This window comes from Balearica regulorum, chromosome 6 (genome assembly GCF_011004875.1).
Source record: "Balearica regulorum gibbericeps isolate bBalReg1 chromosome 6, bBalReg1.pri, whole genome shotgun sequence".
Taxonomy (NCBI): Eukaryota; Metazoa; Chordata; class Aves; order Gruiformes; family Gruidae; genus Balearica; species Balearica regulorum.
In genome coordinates this window covers 15,523,468-15,541,168 of record NC_046189.1, presented here as the reverse complement: position 1 = coordinate 15,541,168, position 17,701 = coordinate 15,523,468, and the positions used below count along the sequence as shown (strand labels likewise).

The 17,701-nt window shown below is 36.5% G+C and overlaps 1 protein-coding gene across 1 annotated transcript in view; it reads right to left on the bottom strand.

Moving 5' to 3' along the window:
* Positions 1-17,453, bottom strand: part of RAPH1 (Ras association (RalGDS/AF-6) and pleckstrin homology domains 1) — a 98,536-nt gene extending 81,083 nt beyond the window's left edge. The window contains 1 exon segment of the mRNA XM_075756455.1: positions 17,293-17,453. Coding sequence (XP_075612570.1) covers positions 17,293-17,304 — 12 coding nt within the window. The 5' untranslated portion in view covers positions 17,305-17,453.
* Positions 17,454-17,701: the final 248 nt, after the last annotated feature.

Below are 17,701 nucleotides of genomic sequence, written 5' to 3'. Positions count from 1 at the left end.
CAAGGGTACCAGCCAGCTACACCCTCAGCTGTATCTATGGTTTCTAATAACACTCTGTGAAATGGCTTGTTGCCATTGAAAGAAATGTTTTTGTCTTCCCAATACCTGTCTCTAAAGGTGATCATGAAACTATTTACTGTATTTATTATTATTTTGTTATATAACTGAGAATCAAACCCACAAACCTGAGAAAACTTCAAGCAAGTAACAGTTTGTCAAGAAACAAATGTCCCTGCCTCTTTTTGCCATCACATCTTAATATGAGAAGCCATCAAGGCTCATTCTTTCCTGAATTCAATGGAAAAATGGAAAACTTTGCAAGAAGATTAACTTCTAGATGACTTTTCTCAAATAGTCAAATATTTTAATCCCTTCATCTTCCCCTGCTACAAATGTAGTGACACCAACAAAATATTGTTTGAACAAAAAAACCCCAAACAACAAAAAAACCTTTTACAGACATACTGATACTACAATATTGTTAAAAAAACCCAAACCTTTTATAGATGTATTATTTTTTTTAACACAGCCTCATTTTTTCCTACAGAACATAAAAATTCATGTCCTCATATGAAAACAATTACATGCAATTTCTAAGCATTAAAAAATAATTAGAAAAACAAGGCTAAAAACAAGCTTATACTGTACTGCATACTGAATTTGCATTATGCTCAAAGAGCCATGCCCATCCTAAGGTGAAATACTACCTCGGTTGACAGTACCGCTGCAGCCAGTCTCAGTTCCTCTCCAAAATACTTAAGTCTATGTCCACAAAGCTGATCCCCAGCGCTGTCATTTCCTTCAGTATAATTTGGAAGCCAGCAGGAAACGTGGCTCAACAAATGCAGGAATACCTGGTACACACAAACAAAACAGAACCTACTGTTCACTCTGAGCCCATTTTTGAAGTCTGGCTAAGTATGCTCTATTGCAACTTAACCATAGTGAGCTCCTCCCAGGATTAAGGTTATTCTGGCCAAGAATTCTCACAGATTAATATTTTTCTGCTATATAAAACCAGGACAAACTCTTACTCTAGACATACATTCTTTTGGCAGGACTAGGGGAGGAGGTTATATCTAGTTCACAGAAAATTAGGTCACCCATTTCATAAGCAAACATAAACTGCATGTTGAAGTTTGTAAGCATTTCATAGGTACTCTCCCTCAACAGAAATTTGGAAGATTTATCACAAATTCTGCATACAGCTAGATTCATTATAAATGCAGGAGGAAGGAAGTTCGTATTTACAACCTTAGTCAAACAAAAAACCATTATATCATCTTAACAGCTGTGTAACAATTTGGCAAGCCTCAGAGTGAAGTTTTTTTCTGAACATCCCAAAGCAACAATTATTTTTGTTTCCTCAAAAAATATATGCTTTGGTATAAAGACCTCTCTAAGGATTGAGGCAGACGAATAAACTACAGAATACAACACTAAAAGTGGAATATGTACCACAATAACTGTTTTTATTGCTAAAGCAGCTGTACTGAGTTGACCACACTGTATAAGGAATGTCATTTGTGACACTAGAAATGGTAATCGCTTGGACCACATTCACATCTTGTTAAGGACAAGGGTTGGCAAGAAAGAACTGATGTACATTAATTTGCTGTAGCCAAAATGAGACACAAAGCAGCAAAAGTGGCTATTTAAAATGTAGGTGACAGCAACCAGTTTAAAAGCCACATTACAGTAAATCTCTTAATTCATTAACACCTCAATATTTAAAAGCAAAATAATTTCCAAGTTGTGTTTGTCTACTGCACTATGAAAAGATTTGTGCAGATGCAGAAGTTTGTGGAACATTCCACTAGCCTACAGTCTCACTTCCTCGAATTGCTAACAGTGAGGTGTGAACTGGCTGCAAGATTTTTTTTTAGCTTCATTTTTTGTAGAAAAGATTATTACACTTGAATCTTAGCTCTCTATCTCAAGCTGAATTAAATCAAGAAAGCAGCACAATGAAAGGATTTACAGTCAAGCTTAAAAAAAGAAAAATTATTTCATTGCTTTTATTGGTTTTCTATCTTCCTTCAGACCTCTAAATGGCCATTCAGGTTTAAGTCTTGCTGGCAACTTCTTCCTATTATCTTTCCGAAGGATTTATAAAGTTTTGCTGATAGGAGCCACAGCCTAGCATATCTTAAAGGGCCAGCTTGTGACAAATCAGACACTGGTTTACAAGCCAAAAAAAGAAATCATTTTTGCAGAGTTATAAATTTCATTCCACTGGGGGCCTTCTGCACATTCTCTCTGCATCCCAACATATCTCTGCACTAAAGGTAGCTCATAATTAATAACGTATGTAATTGAATTCCTTATGTATACTTATTTATAACTTCTGCCAGGGACCACATCCAGACTGTAAAGGAATGTTGCATTTGATAGTGCCACACATCTGTTTCCATCATCAGTAGGGGAACACTGGAATTAAATGAAGCTTCTTCTTTGGAGGACCCAAAATCTATACTGGTGATGGACTTCATCCATCTTTACCTTTCAGAATTAGAGATGCCATTCCATGTCAAAAGATGAGGTATTACAGCTCTTACTATTAAATCACCACCTCTGCGTCTTCTTTTTTTTTTTTTTCTTTCTCCTTTTCATTCTCCAGAAACATGTTGAAGTGCATTCATACAGGTCAGAGCATCTCATCCTGTTCATTTACAGCAGGTAGTTCACTTGACTAGCTCTAAAGCATGCAGAGGGATGGGCAGAGAACACGGTCCTGTAGGTAGAAATGCAGCTCTTTCGTCAAGGTATCCCCTGACATTAATCTCCCCTCTCCTTCTACTCAACAGTAAAAGTAGACCTAGAACTGTAAATCAATTATTTTCAGGAAGACTTCTAGCAATATAACAGGGTTTGTGCCATACTAGACTTCAGATGAATATGTTTCATGGGGAAAACAGGTTTCCAAACTGCAGCCTGATAAAAGACAAGTTGATCGGTTCCACGAATAAACAAGCGAAGTCAACTTTGGGCCTTTAAGATAATAGAGGAAGTAACAGAGTCCACCCTAGAACAGACAAGGCATCTGAATTTTCATTGCACATGGATGTATTAGGAGAGGAATAAGAGATTGAATTATTATTTGTGACTCAATGGCTGAAAGGATTTGACATAATTCAGAGCAACAGTTTTTAAACAGGTCAAATAATAATAAACCATTTCATAAAAAAATATCCACCAATGTCTGAGCTATATCTCTAGACTTAACAATCCCTGAGCATTTCTGGTGCATTTAATCTCTATATACTTTTGTATAAATTGGAACATCAAAAAGTTGATTGCCAAATTGACTTTGCAGGTTGTGGTGGGACAAAAAAAAAAAATCATAAAAAAAAAATCAGACTTCAAATTAGGTCAAGGACAACCCAAACATTTAATAAAGTACAAAAGAAAAGTTTAGGAAAATCGCCTATGCTTGTTGACACCACTACATAAAATATTTCAGATGTCTCATCCAAAACAACTTCAGGATATTAAAAAAAAAAAATTTAGCTAATGTCATGCCTAAACACAGAAATCACAAGTTCAGTTTGTAGGTCACACTGCATAAGAATCAGATGAAAGCTATTATCAAAGCAGTTTAAAAATTCTACTAATTATTATGAATAAAATTAATTCTCATGAATTAGGCTTTTCCCACTGTCAAGTCCTGCAAAAGCCTTTAAAACTGCTAAAGTGACTAATTCAAATCACTTCATTACAGTACTGAAAATTTATTGATGCAAAGCTTTCACATGGGTATAAACATATCATCACCTCCCTCATAATCAAGTACTGAAAGGAGCCAGAAGACCTCTCCTTCCCCTCATAAGAAAAAAGGTTAAGACTAAACTATCTGCAGGGTGCAGCAGACAATCCAAGCAATTCACATATGTGAAGTTAGAAAATCAAAGTTTCTCATATATATCTTCTGATTCATCTAAAATAAATTAGGTCTTCTTTTTTCCAAGAGGAAGTGATAGCAGAAAGAACCACCACAGTGTTAAAAAGTCAAGAAATATTAGATATACAATAGCATATTCAGGATTGGACAACATTACACACACACGAAAGACAGTGTGCCATTTAAAATTTAATTTTACAAGCCAAAGACTGGAAGGACCTCAAAAAGCTTTTTCTTAAAAAACAAAAAAAAAAACCCACCAAAAAAAACCCCAAACCAAACAAAAACGCACAAACAACAACAACAACAAAACACAACCATGAGACCCCCCATCCCTTTTCAAGTAAAGAAAAGCAAATAAGAAAAGTCCACCTTCTGTAGGAAAAAGAAAAACAAGCCCAAAAGTCAGTGGAAGAAAGTTGGGAAAGATTTCCACACATTGCTATTGTTGCAATGCTAAACGTTGCTGGTCACACAGACCAAGGATGGATTCCTAGTACTCACTGCTATCACTTTCTAGCTGCAACTATATTAGAGAGGTCAGAAAATTAGAAAGAAAAAAGCCAACAACTTTACTTTTATTTATACCAGTATATTTTTTGCATACTTGCTCATAAAAAGCACTAGACAAGAGGCAGGTAGTATTACAAACATAATCCATTACCACGAGTCCTCAAATACTTAAGTCTCAACAAATAAGTCTTTAGAACATTTCCACGCAGAACATAGTTAGGTTTTGGGGTGTGGGTGGTTTTTTTGTCTGGGGCTTTATTTTTTTCCCCCTCCCTGATTAAACTACTTATACACAAGGTAGGTTTTAACCTGGTGAAGCCAAAGCAACTAGTTCTGTTCTCATACGGCTGGATTTGGCATTCTGTTGAAAACGCTCTTTTGCATTTGACAGAAATCCTGCACCACTTTGAAGGATGACACAAATAAACAGAAAAAAAATGAGGAAGCAATTACCTGGGCAATTTTCCCGTCATATTGAAGGAAGTCATACAAACAATTCAGTTTTACTGAACTTAGAAAAAGCTGAAAATGGGTCATGTTGTTTTGCTCTCCTTTTATTGTCCAACAATATTCTAAAATCTTAACCTTGCATTCTGATATTGCCTGAATATACAGCAGTGTAAGAAAAGCCTGACAAAACCGTAATAAGTGCAAAATTAGTGTAGTAACCACTCTTTGAAAGCCTGGTCACTAAGGTGCACATGGAAATTTTAGTCAAGAAACTAGCCAAAATTCATACTGGACAGTAGCTAGAACCATCAGCAGTGAATGACTCAACAACTAGGTGCTAGTAAGCTATAACATCAGTTGCAGCTGTTCTGTCAGAGCTGCCAGTGGACCTTCACACTTATTAAGGGAACTGACTGGCTATGGTCCCATGGCAATACCACTGAGAATGACTACCAGGGATCCATGCCTGGCTGTTAGCATTATTCGTATGTCACTGTCTCTATCCATTCAGTGCAACCATTTATGAGATCTCGAGATGAAACAGCTCAGTCACAAGCCAGAGTGTGCCCCATAACATCATTTATGAAGAAATACCTGTAAAAAAAACAGGATCCGTCCTAAGACCTTGTTTATTCCTGATCTCAACTTTTCATCTGATGCCACAACTTTCTCTCAGAAGAAAACAATTAAAAGAACAATACATCTGTGGAATCATTTACAGCCTTCTGTGCTGAGTAGTAAGGTCAATTCTAACAGTATGTCTTTACAGCTCTATTATTCCTGACAGTTTATATTCTTTAAAATGCAAACAAGTCACAGAAAGCAAGTTCTCATCCCCTTTTTCAATTCTTGGGCATCATCTAAAGAATTTCTCCCAGATGAGGAGAATATGCACAAAGCACAGGACTAGCACAGCTAATTATACTATCCAATCCCCCTCCACATGCATTTTGAGATGGGAAACACAAAGAACAATATTCTGTCCAGTTATCAGTGGATGTAATATCTCCTGTGGGGCAATTCTAGCCAACAAAACTTAAGAGCACACATGCAAACTTAAGCCCAAGTATAGGAAGGAATTGAGCACAGAAAAAAGGATTTTTCCACCTATCCAGTTTCAAATCAAGCAGCGTTTCAGAAACAAACATTCCAAGACCAATACCCAAAAAGAGGACAAGAGAGCCACACACTTAACTTTCAAAACTACTTGTTGTCTGCAACTCAGCTAGAGAACTGGAAGACTGTATAAAGAAAAACACCCATGCATGTAACAAGACAGCAGAATAAGTGTGGTTCAAAGATGACAAGGACAGTATTTAATCCTTAATATAATGCTTCCTCTGTGGCAGACTTAACTTCCTCTTTTTAAATACTGTCCTGTTCCTCAAGACACTATAAAAGATCAGCAATACACAGAGGGCACAAATCAAGAGTCATGGGTATCATTTCAGTGCTTATATTGCTCATCCTTGGAAAGAAAAAGATCAGTTAGTTACAAACAGATTTTCTAAACATGATCTATAAATATATTAAGCATAGTGGCAATATAAATACGCGAACTACACTACAGAGTTATCAACTTGTATTCCATTAAATACCAGGCTACTGCGTGCATACCTAATACTAGGAAGATCACCACTATTTACTAGTGTTGAAATACAAGCCTCAAACCCTATATTCAAACTAGTTCCATGTACCTCCATGGATAATTCTTGATGCACACAGGACCAGAGTGCTGCTATCCCCTCACCCCCCAGTTGAATGTTACTAATCACATTACAGATGCAACCAGAACTTCAGAAGTTACAAGAGACATAATAAGTAAACTAAGGGCTTCTTTTACTGGACCTTCAATTCCCCCACAAAGTAGTGTTCTTTAGTTCAATAGGTGATTCCATCACAGCGCTACAGTTATCCACAATGAGTCAAATCAGGCAAAATTTTAAATTTTGTTTTCAAAAAATGAACTAATAATATAATATTTTAACTGGTTAACTGTCTACATATTCCAAATTCTATTAAAAACCAACCAAACTTCAGACCCTACATACCACTGTTTTGAGCAATGGCTGTCACTATACTCCAAAAAATTTGATACTTCAGTCTGAGTGTCCTGGAATAGACATGATAAAAGGTGATGATTTAAGATGCATACTTTATATAGAGTAACCAGATACGAAACAATATATTTAATCACACTGCAAAACAAAAAAAGCCCTACTTTTGAATATATGTTAGTTCCATATTCCCACCCACAATGCTGCCTGAACCATGCTAAAATACCAACATTTTAAGGAAAATAATCCAGCAAAAGTCATTTTAGGAATGAAGAAGCAGCTGCTGAATTTACCAGTAGGCTATAGCTTCTCAAGTCTTATGGCACATCATAACATAGTGAAAGCATGCGCAGTTGTAAACCCAAATATTTAAATCCACACTGGAAGGCAAAAAGAATGCAGACAACATAAGGTCAACTGCAATTTTTAACATTTTTGTAAGAGAACAACTGGTCCTTTATCTTGCTTTTCAACTCACTCTAAAGTAGAAAACTAAAGATTTAGGCAGCTTTAACTGGAACAGCGTACTACACAAGACATCAATATCTTGTAACATTTTATCATGTTTCATTAGATCACATATATAGAAGTGTTGTTCTCAAATGCTCACAGCCTGCCAAGAGTTTTATCAGAGTATGCCAGACTAACCTTATCTCAGAAGGCTAATAATGAGCATAAATGCAGAAAAATAAAAGTTCTGGCCTTCTAGTTTCAGGTGAGACATTTTAAACAAAAGGAAGGAAGGAAAAAATGAGAAGTGTAATCCACGCTCAGAAGGTAGGGGTTTTATCATGCTCTACAAAATTGAGAAACTAAGTAAAGTTTTAGGAAGACATTGCTTTAAAGCAGATTATCCTGTTTTATAAACACTTTACACCTATTTTATTATTGTTTTAGGTTCAATTCTCATTTCTCAAATGCTAATGCACTTTTCACTTTACAGTATACAAAGACATGAGGCTGGCCCATGGTCATGTTATAGAGGGACATAACAGTTTGTGTTGTCATCTTCAAAATAAGAAAGGACACACTTCACAAGAATTAGTGGAAAACATTAATCATCAGAAGGTACTAGATACGAGTAATAATTTGAAAATTCACAGACAATACAGTAACATGCCTTATGTACTGCACTCACATCAGTCTTTAGGCCAGAAAGCAAGCAACAGCAGTTTAATTTAAACTCTTTTCATGACAATGACAGCAGACAGCCTGTACATTAAATTGAAGTAGTTTCTGTTAAGTGACAATGTTTATTTCCTACATTATGTGTATTTGAAATTTAAAGGCCACACAAACCTAATACACTTTTGAAGAATCTAGGCCCAGAAAAAAAGACACAAAATCATTCCCCAAACTTTTGCGCATAACAATCTATCCAAGCTAACTTCCTACATGACACCTGTAAATATATTAACTACCTGACACTTCAGGAGAATGAAGATTAAGTGACATCTCTTTTCAAAAGGAGAGATGCCCAAGCCATCACATTTCAGAAATGAAACCACTAAAGTTGAAAGTACACAGTCTAAAAATACTTTGTTTGCTCTACACTGGACTTTCAACCCCACAATTCATGCTAGTCATTCCACAAATATTCCATTCCAGTTGATAAAAGATAATTTAAGATTTTTCATTACAAAGCCAGAATAACTAATTCCAAAGCCTTTTTTTTTTTTTTTTTAATTCTTGTTGTTTCTGAAGACCTTCTGAAGTTTTTGCACAGATTCAAGCTAAATAGCAAAAAGCAGTATCAAAATAGAAAGTTTCATTCAAGCTAATCACAAGCACTAGTCAGTGGGGGTTTGGTTTCCATTTTACTTTTAACAAGAAAGTCTCTGATTTCCATTAACTAGGATAGCAAGCACAAAAGGTTAAGCTGTATGCTGCACTATCAACTGGAGTTTAGTTAATATAGATCAGTCTTCATAAAGTGAAATGTACAGTGTCTTTAAGAACTGTCACGTGGCTGTTTCACTCGTTTCCCTTTTGCTTCAATTGTCCACTCTGCCAGCTGCCAGAAGGGAAGACAACATTCACACTTTTCTATGGGGCCCTCCTCCTCCTTCCATGTAACTGCTGAAAATGAGACTTCTCACTTCTGCTATGCTTCTTAGACAGAATCTCTGAGGTCTCTAATCCAGAACAACTGAACATTTCTTTAGGAAAAGAATTCCTCTCCTTCCTCCCTGGGCAGGCATTTATTGTTGGTACTCACATCAATCCGACAAATAGCCTTTCAGTTTCACAGAACTGATCATAAGATATCATTAAGTTACTTATTGATAGACATACCTGAGTAGAGGTGCAAGAAAAAGTGATCTTTTGTTACCCAGCTTCAGGCAGAGCTGTTGTCCTGACCTGTGACATGCTCACAGATGGCCAAAGGAATTCACAAGTTTTAGTCAGTATTACTACCTCGCAAAGTTACTAGTGAGTGAAAACTACTGGCTCCCCCTCCCCCCCCCCAATAAAATGCCACTATTTAATAGATATAAGTGCTTTTCTTAAGCCCTCAGACACAACTACTGTTAACTAAAATCCAAAGTACTAGAATTGTTAGTCACTGATATGCACAACAAACTTGCAGAGGGCTTTTCCGGGAATAGCGTGCAATCATCCATGTTTCTATCAAAGTCACTCAGAACTACACGTCCAAGTAAAAGGTCATTTTCTTACGTTATGCATTAAAGAGATAAGTGACAACATCCTTGGAGAACAGAGGTCTGTAAAGCATTTTTCTTTAAAGACTCAGAACAACTTAATGTTTTTTTCGCTCTGGGATTTTTTTTTTCTTAAATGCACTATAAACCACATTTGTGTAAAAGGTCTTTAGTCACCTGTGACTAAGAATGATTGCAGACACCTAGGAAGTCCAAACTTGCATTAGTATATTAAAAGAAAACAGATTCCAACAATGATTAACTCAATTTTAAATAGTGCAACAAGATCATGGTGATCCTTCTAGCAAGGAGAAAAGCAGGAAGCAAAATTACTAAGGATAAACAGAGCTTGGAATGCTTGGCTTCTGGCATGTATTCAAAAATCCTATGCAAGATGCCTCATCACTATACAGGCATGAACTAGGCAAGTCAGAATGAAATCGAAAACAGCCATACATGAGTGGGAAACTGCCTTGGAATAGCCAACAGCACAATACCAAATACTGAGGCTTTATTTTAAGTCCAGACACAATCCATCAGTAACGTACCTCCCATAGAACAATTGTGAGGAACCTCCCTGGGTGGTGAACATTGTCCTCACTTCTGAAGGAAGCTAGAGTAGATAGGCCATTTATTTCACACAGGGTGCCTTGTCCTTGAAGATACAATGGTTCAGAGTTAACACAAATTTCAGATCTGAACTTCTCTTTGCATATTCCCAGCCAACGATATGAGAAAACCTGAGGGAACACTGTCATAGTCATAATGAAATGGTTTCACATTTGTTAGACAGTATTTCTTTTCCCACCTAATTCAATACTTCTTGTTCTAAACCATAAAGAAGAGGAGTAACAAGCAGTAAGCTCAGACACAAAGCAGAAAAAAACACAGGATTAAAATTAAGGCAATTAATATGCAAATACAGTATTGCTGCAAAACTAATAAGCTTCCCATGCCAATTTCACCTTTGCAAGATCATCATTAAGCTAAAAAAAAAATAAATCAGTCTCATTCATGAGATGTTTGAAAACATCCTTGAAAACTTACTGGTTTCAATATTGTGCTAGAACCCATCCCAGTTTTGTAAATCAGCTTGTGTAAAATAATTATAGATAACATTCATCATCTGTATATGAAAATGAATTCATATACAACATCACAGTGCAAAGTATTTCCTATGACAGATTCTGAAATCCTGGATAGATGCCTTTTAATACTCATAAGATGCACATTGCAGCCTGGGAGTCTGTCTTTGTTTTTAAAAATGCTTTTATATCCCAGAGATGAAAGAACCTTTACTTTTTTCAAAACTATATAATCATGGTCTAGGAAGATGTACACAAGGATGTAGCTTCTCTTCCTCTCTCAACAGCTTCCCCAAGGTAGAACCTTTCACTGCAACTCATCAAGCCTTCAATTTTATCAATTTGGCATGCTATGGATCATGCTGTAAACTGGATCACATAACCTAGGTGAATTAAGTCTCTCTTCTTTTAAAAAGTATTTTTAGCACACAACAGTTAAGTGATCACTAAAGCTAAGTAAGACCTATGGATAATTCTGCCAGGAAAAACATAAGGAAAAAAAAAAAGTCTCTAATCTCAATTGCTTCTCTTTTGCTCTTATTTATACCATTTCATTAAAAGACCTACTAGAAAAACCACTGAGTGGAACACACAGTTCTTGAGGCTGGGTTAGCACTGTCAGAGACACAAGCTGGGAGAACTGCAAACCTGTGGCTAATCCAGGTGTAGCAAATGCATCTGTATAGAGATTAATGACTAGAAGAAGTTTACGAACAACGCATGGAACAACTTCCTCCAAAGAACCTGCACATTTGTTTCGCTAATGCTATCTTCTATAGCATCTATAACAAAGTCCACCAGTGACATCTCATCACAAAGAGATGGAAAGAGGAGAGATGGAAAGCCAGCAACCGTGTACACAAGCTGTTTCCTTCTGAACATCTGTCTTTTCACTAATAGTATATCACAAGGATCAATTCAGCAACTTCACAGAATTAAGAATACCACTACGCATCCACAAGCCCTTTGACAGAAAAAAAACCTGTCAAATATAGTTTCAGCATACTTTCTTATTGATTAAACCAATCAAATAGGCATTTTGGACAAAGAGATATTTCATTATAATAATAAATGAAATTATTTAAAAGAAACCCAGAGACATTAAGAAAACACTAAATATTTTTTTCATCACTGACTGAAAAAACACAGTTGGGGCAAAGCTATCTTAGCACCATCTGTAAGTTCCAAAAAGAATTAAAATCTACACACCAAAAAGCCCTTTTTGAATTCTATGTTGTAAAGGTAGTATTTTTCACAGTATGCAGTAACTCACTCAACTTTTAATGTTGTACTTAACTCAGCAGGCAATTTTATGACACATATTGAAGGGATTTAACTGCAAAGGTGATATCGGAGTAAGAATTCAACCGTTTGAGACTGGATTATTTCATCATCAATGCTTGATACATATTCATTATTAGCACTTCTAACACCATTTAATGACAAAGCCTTCAAAATCCAATTTTACAAGCAGATGATGTAAATTTACCGATTACAGTTTCAGTAAGGCTAGTAAGTCTTTTGGACATTTCTGAAAACATTTTTGCTTTTACGATGACTAACTGGATTTCAGAAGATAATGTAAAATTCTGCACAGAATAATCCTTTTGCAGTAGATCCTCGAAGAACCTGCAGAGTTTTTCACAAGTCATTGATACACGATTGTGGTATAGTAGAAGCAGAAACTACTTGCTTGGTAACAGTTTTAGTCTGCGGGAGCACTTTTACCAGGACTCTATAACGAAGTTCACACATTAAGACTATGATCACATAGAATGAACTACCTTTCCTATGCTAAAGATGGCTGTTCTTAAAGCAGAAAACTGGTAACATGACAGAATTTGCATCAAGATGAAGTCTATCATTGGAAAGCAACAAGCTCTACTTGGAGCTTTTCTTTAGGGAGCAAACTACTAAACTCTTCCTTTCTTCTGGAAGAGTCACAAAAGCAACAATTATAAAAAAATAACTGCAAGAAGTAATTGTATTGCACATGTCAACTCTACGCACAGCGCTTTTTGTTTTTCTTTATCCTAGTATTAAGGACAAAAAGATACGCCAGGAATACTACAGGGCCTACAAACATAGCAAATTGTTAAGTCTTTGGGGAAAGGGAAGGACAAGATGAGATAATGACAGCACTGGCAATAGCAAATGACCCTATGCCAGTGATAGGCAGTGGACTTCAACTCTATCACATGAACAGAAGTTTCTGCTGGTCCCCATGCAACTGCTCCCAAAGCTTTCTGAAGACTAAAGTTATCAGAGAGGATGAATGATGCCAATTAGTCTCCCCCCCCAGCCTCTTTCTGTATATATGTTTTATTTAGCTTATTTTTCCACTTCATACATGTATTTTAGAGAAATGATCAGGTTCTTTATTTAACTTCTCCTAGATTTTTTCAGATCAAAGTGCAATACTGACACAATTAGTAAACTGATCAGAGCCACAAAACTGGAAAATGACGTCACTTCTTCCTCCTGTTTCTTTCTAACCCTGATACGCTAGAAATCAGCCATTGTGCTGTAATAAACAGTAGGAAATAGTAAGGTGGTTTGGACCTGTTGCTTAACATAGCTTAAACAAGAGAGCATTGTTTTACTATATGAACACAACTTGCTATTCTAAACACATTGACAGAGTACCGATGCCCTTACAGAGTACAAGATCAGTTCAGCAGAAGTCAAATATAACAATTAGAACAATATGTTCACTTTCCAATAAGGGATGATATTTAAGATAATTTTTACACAACATGAGAACAATCCTCATTCAGTTTACCATTTACTCTGCATCATTTTTATCAGCAACAACTTGAGTTCTTGTACACTTTAAAATATTTACTCAAGAAAAGTAAATGTATCATAACAGTTTTGCTACTGTGTATATTCCCTCACCAGACTCGCTAAAATATTTTTTTATAAAAACTTTCACCTTACACACTGCTCTCCTAAAAGGAAATACCAGAGGCAATGAAGATTCAATCATCTTTCTGATTACATCAATTTAAACTAATCTGATTAATCTCTGAGACTAGAAATTCAGTAACAGATAAAAATTATGTTCTACAACTAAAAAGTTTTAAAACTATTTTTATAGTAGCTCTGGAATTCCTCCTACTCCCCAGCCCTCTCTATATAATTCAACTAACTCATTACAAAATAAGATGGCAAAAAATAATTTTCCTAATATTTAACCTTAGACCAGTTCCAAATTCTTGTGCATGTTACCTTCCTCCATACAATTCTTAACAAAGAGAGTGACAGCTCACAGAACAAGACATTTCAAGTGCTCTTCATTAATAGATTATATTAAAAAAAGCAAGGTCAACAAAAATATTATTCTATGTAACATCTTAAACACTTCAACTACAGCCTGTCCTAGCAAATAATTAAAATTACTACTTAGGACAAAATAGAAGACTAACTCATTGAAAAGTCCGAAAATATCAGCCAATGTATCTGGATCAAGTTGCATAAAAAGTATGTTGCAGACACTTTTCTTAGTCTTTATAAGATTTTCAACTATGAGGATGATTATTAGCAACCTGAACCATCAAGGAATTTTGTCTCTCTCAGGGACTGATATGCTTAATTGGATAGTTATTACTAATTTCTAGTGTCAAACTCTTGAAAATAATGTGCCATTTTCAACGAACACAGTTTTAAAGTGACGATAATGCTTGAAGATTAAAAAGAAGAAACTTAAGTCCCTTGCCAATCTGAAGAACAATTATAACAGGCAATTATAGTGCAAATTTCTTTACTGGCATTCCCTAACCTTGTAGGCATTCCTAAAGGCAGAGAGCATTCAACATGTTTACTCGCTCAAAATCTGTGACTGCCAATTATGATAGAGATATTTTTGAATCCTTAAAAAGAATCTACTCAGTATGACAATTTTGGTTTTGTAACCATTTGTAAACATTTTCTTAAGTAGAAATAGAATTAACATTCCACATAGAAATATGTTAAATGTGACTACTCAGCAGTCTGCATTTTTTCTGCATATTATTAAACCTTAGCAATAAAAAAAATCTGGCTTGCCCCTCTTTATAAGGCTTGTTTATAGAAGATTGCCTGATTCAGTTGTAAATCAACATATGTTTTCTTCTAGTGATGGCAGAGAGAGGGTGTGAAACATCACAAAATAAGCATCCATCAAGGTTTGGTTTATCGTTGGAGACTGAAGTAGAGTTGGACACTTCTGGCTTTGGTAAGTGTCTGTAACAAGTTCTAGATTTAATCAGCAGGGTCCTCAGTATGAACAGATGTTAATGGGAAGTTATGAAGCACATTATTTCAGTTCTACTTGAAAATTCAGTAATAAAACTGCTGTTTAACATAACAAAAAAGGCCTTGTCATTATTTTGCAACCTTTGGTTTCATTTCTACTACAAGAGATTTGGATTTTCCTACTGTTAAGAATGTGATCTAAATTACTTAATGGCTGGGATCTTCAGCACTATTCTTCTTAGTATTTGCCTCACTGGCTTAATCACTCAGATTTAACTCTGTCCCAGTTTGACAGAATTTTTTTTCCCCCTCCAGCAACTAAAAGACATTTGAAGAAGGCAAGCAATTTGTATGACCAGTAAAGATCAGATTAATACAACATAAAGATGTTAAATTAGGAGTACAAAGAAATTACTATTTCTGGCTAGAGGAGCTAGCTGATTTTATTAAAAATCTTAATGCTGAAGGAAGAGATAAAAGAGCACATGTTCACATTCTTGTAAAATTCAAATAAAGAAGCAACACAATCGCTTTAGGGCTAAAAAAAAGAGTCAGTGGGGGAAAGGAGAAATGAAGCAATATCCACATATTCTTATATTCAGAAGACTGAGACACACTCTTGAAAAATAGTCTCTTAAAAGCAATCGCATCGAACCATTACCTACAAAAGTTACTGTTGCAGTCTCATACACTCCTTTAAACCAACAGGTGTTCTCTGTACCATGGCTCACCTTATTAAGAAAGGAACAGGCTGCAAGTAAGTTCAAAACAGTTTATGTCAATGCACTACTCCCCTGGAAAAAACTGTATTAAATTCAAGTTTGAAAGCAGTGGTCTCAAGGTATTATTCAAGGAAGGCAGATTAAAGATTACATAAAGTTTGTCAGCATCCCTTTCCACATTATTTTTTAATATTCTTTCAAGAGATGAACAGCTGGTAAAGTACATTGCTTTCCTGAACTGTAGCTTATCTCTGCAATACTTTTCTCTCTGTCATCCCATGCTGAGTCAGAGAAACAGTGGTAGAAAGACTCTTCTAAAAAACCAAGCCATTTTAAGGAAATACCTATCTGAAAATGAAATTTATAGGAGGGCAATAAATAAATTCCTTAGTGCCACCTCCTTGTTCTATAAAAGCAAAGTCTCCCTAGTATGGATTTCTGTAAGATAATTTGAGTGTCACCCACTGATACGAAAAACCACATACCAACTTAGGTGCAGAAACACAGTTCTATATTCCATTATCGACCACCCACCCACGAAGGATACCAGCATATTAAATATGGACATGCCTACACCTTTATATAACTTACATGTAAAGTATTCCCTAGAACTGGAGTTTATGGCCTATACTTTTGTTTTTTAAGATGAGTTAGCATGTGATTTTTCTTTTCCTCTATTTTAATAGTAAACTTCTCAGCAGAGAAAAGCTGATTAAACAGACAGTAAAATAGGAAGATTTGCGGGATCAGACATATTGTTTTAATAAACATCTAAATTCATTCATCAATAAACATCTAAATTATTCTTTCTGCTCAAAGGTTTTTTACAAGCTAATGCGTCCCTGTCTGGAGGACAGACAGAAGGCAATTTGTTTAAAATGAAGTGGATGCGATTCTAGTCTCATGAAACAGCAGCTCCCCATTCCTCCATCCCATGAATAGCAATGTAAAGATATTAGCCATATGAAATAATATACTTGTGCCAAACTGACAGTACTTATATTCCTCCAGTAAAAAAGGAATTACACTACACATACTACTGTTTGTCCCCATCTTAATACCTATACCCAGGTAAAAACAATAAAAGCCTTGAAATACTAGTAAAAATGACAAAATGCAAACAAATTGCCCAAACACACAGGTGACTATTTTCTGCCACACAAGACAACAAACCCAAAAGAAATAAAACCTTCCAAAATGAACAGGTAAGTCATTGGCTTCTTAAAACAACTAGCATTAACCTAATAGAAAAGTAAGTATACCTATATGAATTTTACACAGGTCATGTAATGCTCATGTATAGAGACATTCCTCCTTCCCCTCCCACCATCAATGATGTTCCACATGCAAAAAAAAATAGTATACCACTCTCCCCATCTTCACGAAAACCGATGCAGACACCAGCCTTGCTCAGGAGGCTCTTCACAAACCAGCCTGCCCTCAGTAAGTCATATAGCTAAAAAGCTTAAAAGATTTCAGGGTTTTGGTGTGTTGTTTTTTTTTTTTTTTTAAATAAAATACTGTAACAACCAACCAAAACCAATCTTTCCTTTCTGCACCAGGAAAGAGAATTTGAGCGTGTTTTGTTCCCCAGGTCGACCAGAGACTTGGCGATGCCTGTGCAGGGGACTCGACTGCCTGCAGCTCCACAGGGTGGAGACTCACCCAAGCTGACATTGTCTGGATGCCACAGACTACATGCCTCGCGCATCCCCGGCTTACTTCCCAGCCTCTTCTGGGGCATGCCTTACACAGGGGAAAGCCGGTGGGGGGGGGGACACAGACACACACACAAAACCTCCACCAGTCATCAGCATTGCAAAGGCCGTTTGAAAAAAAAATAATTAAAAAAATCACCCGATGATGCTTGGGGCGTGGAGGGGCGCAAGACACACACCGTGGGCAGTTAAATCCTCGCCCCTCTCATACTCTTTCGCCTCGATCCTCCCAGCCCAGCTCCCGGCCGCAAGGGTCCCTCAGCGGCCCCCGCCCCGCCGCCAGGCTAAGGAGAAGCGGCAGGAAACGCCGCTCCCCGCCTGCCCGCCCCCCGCCCGCCACGGCCCGGCAGACGCCC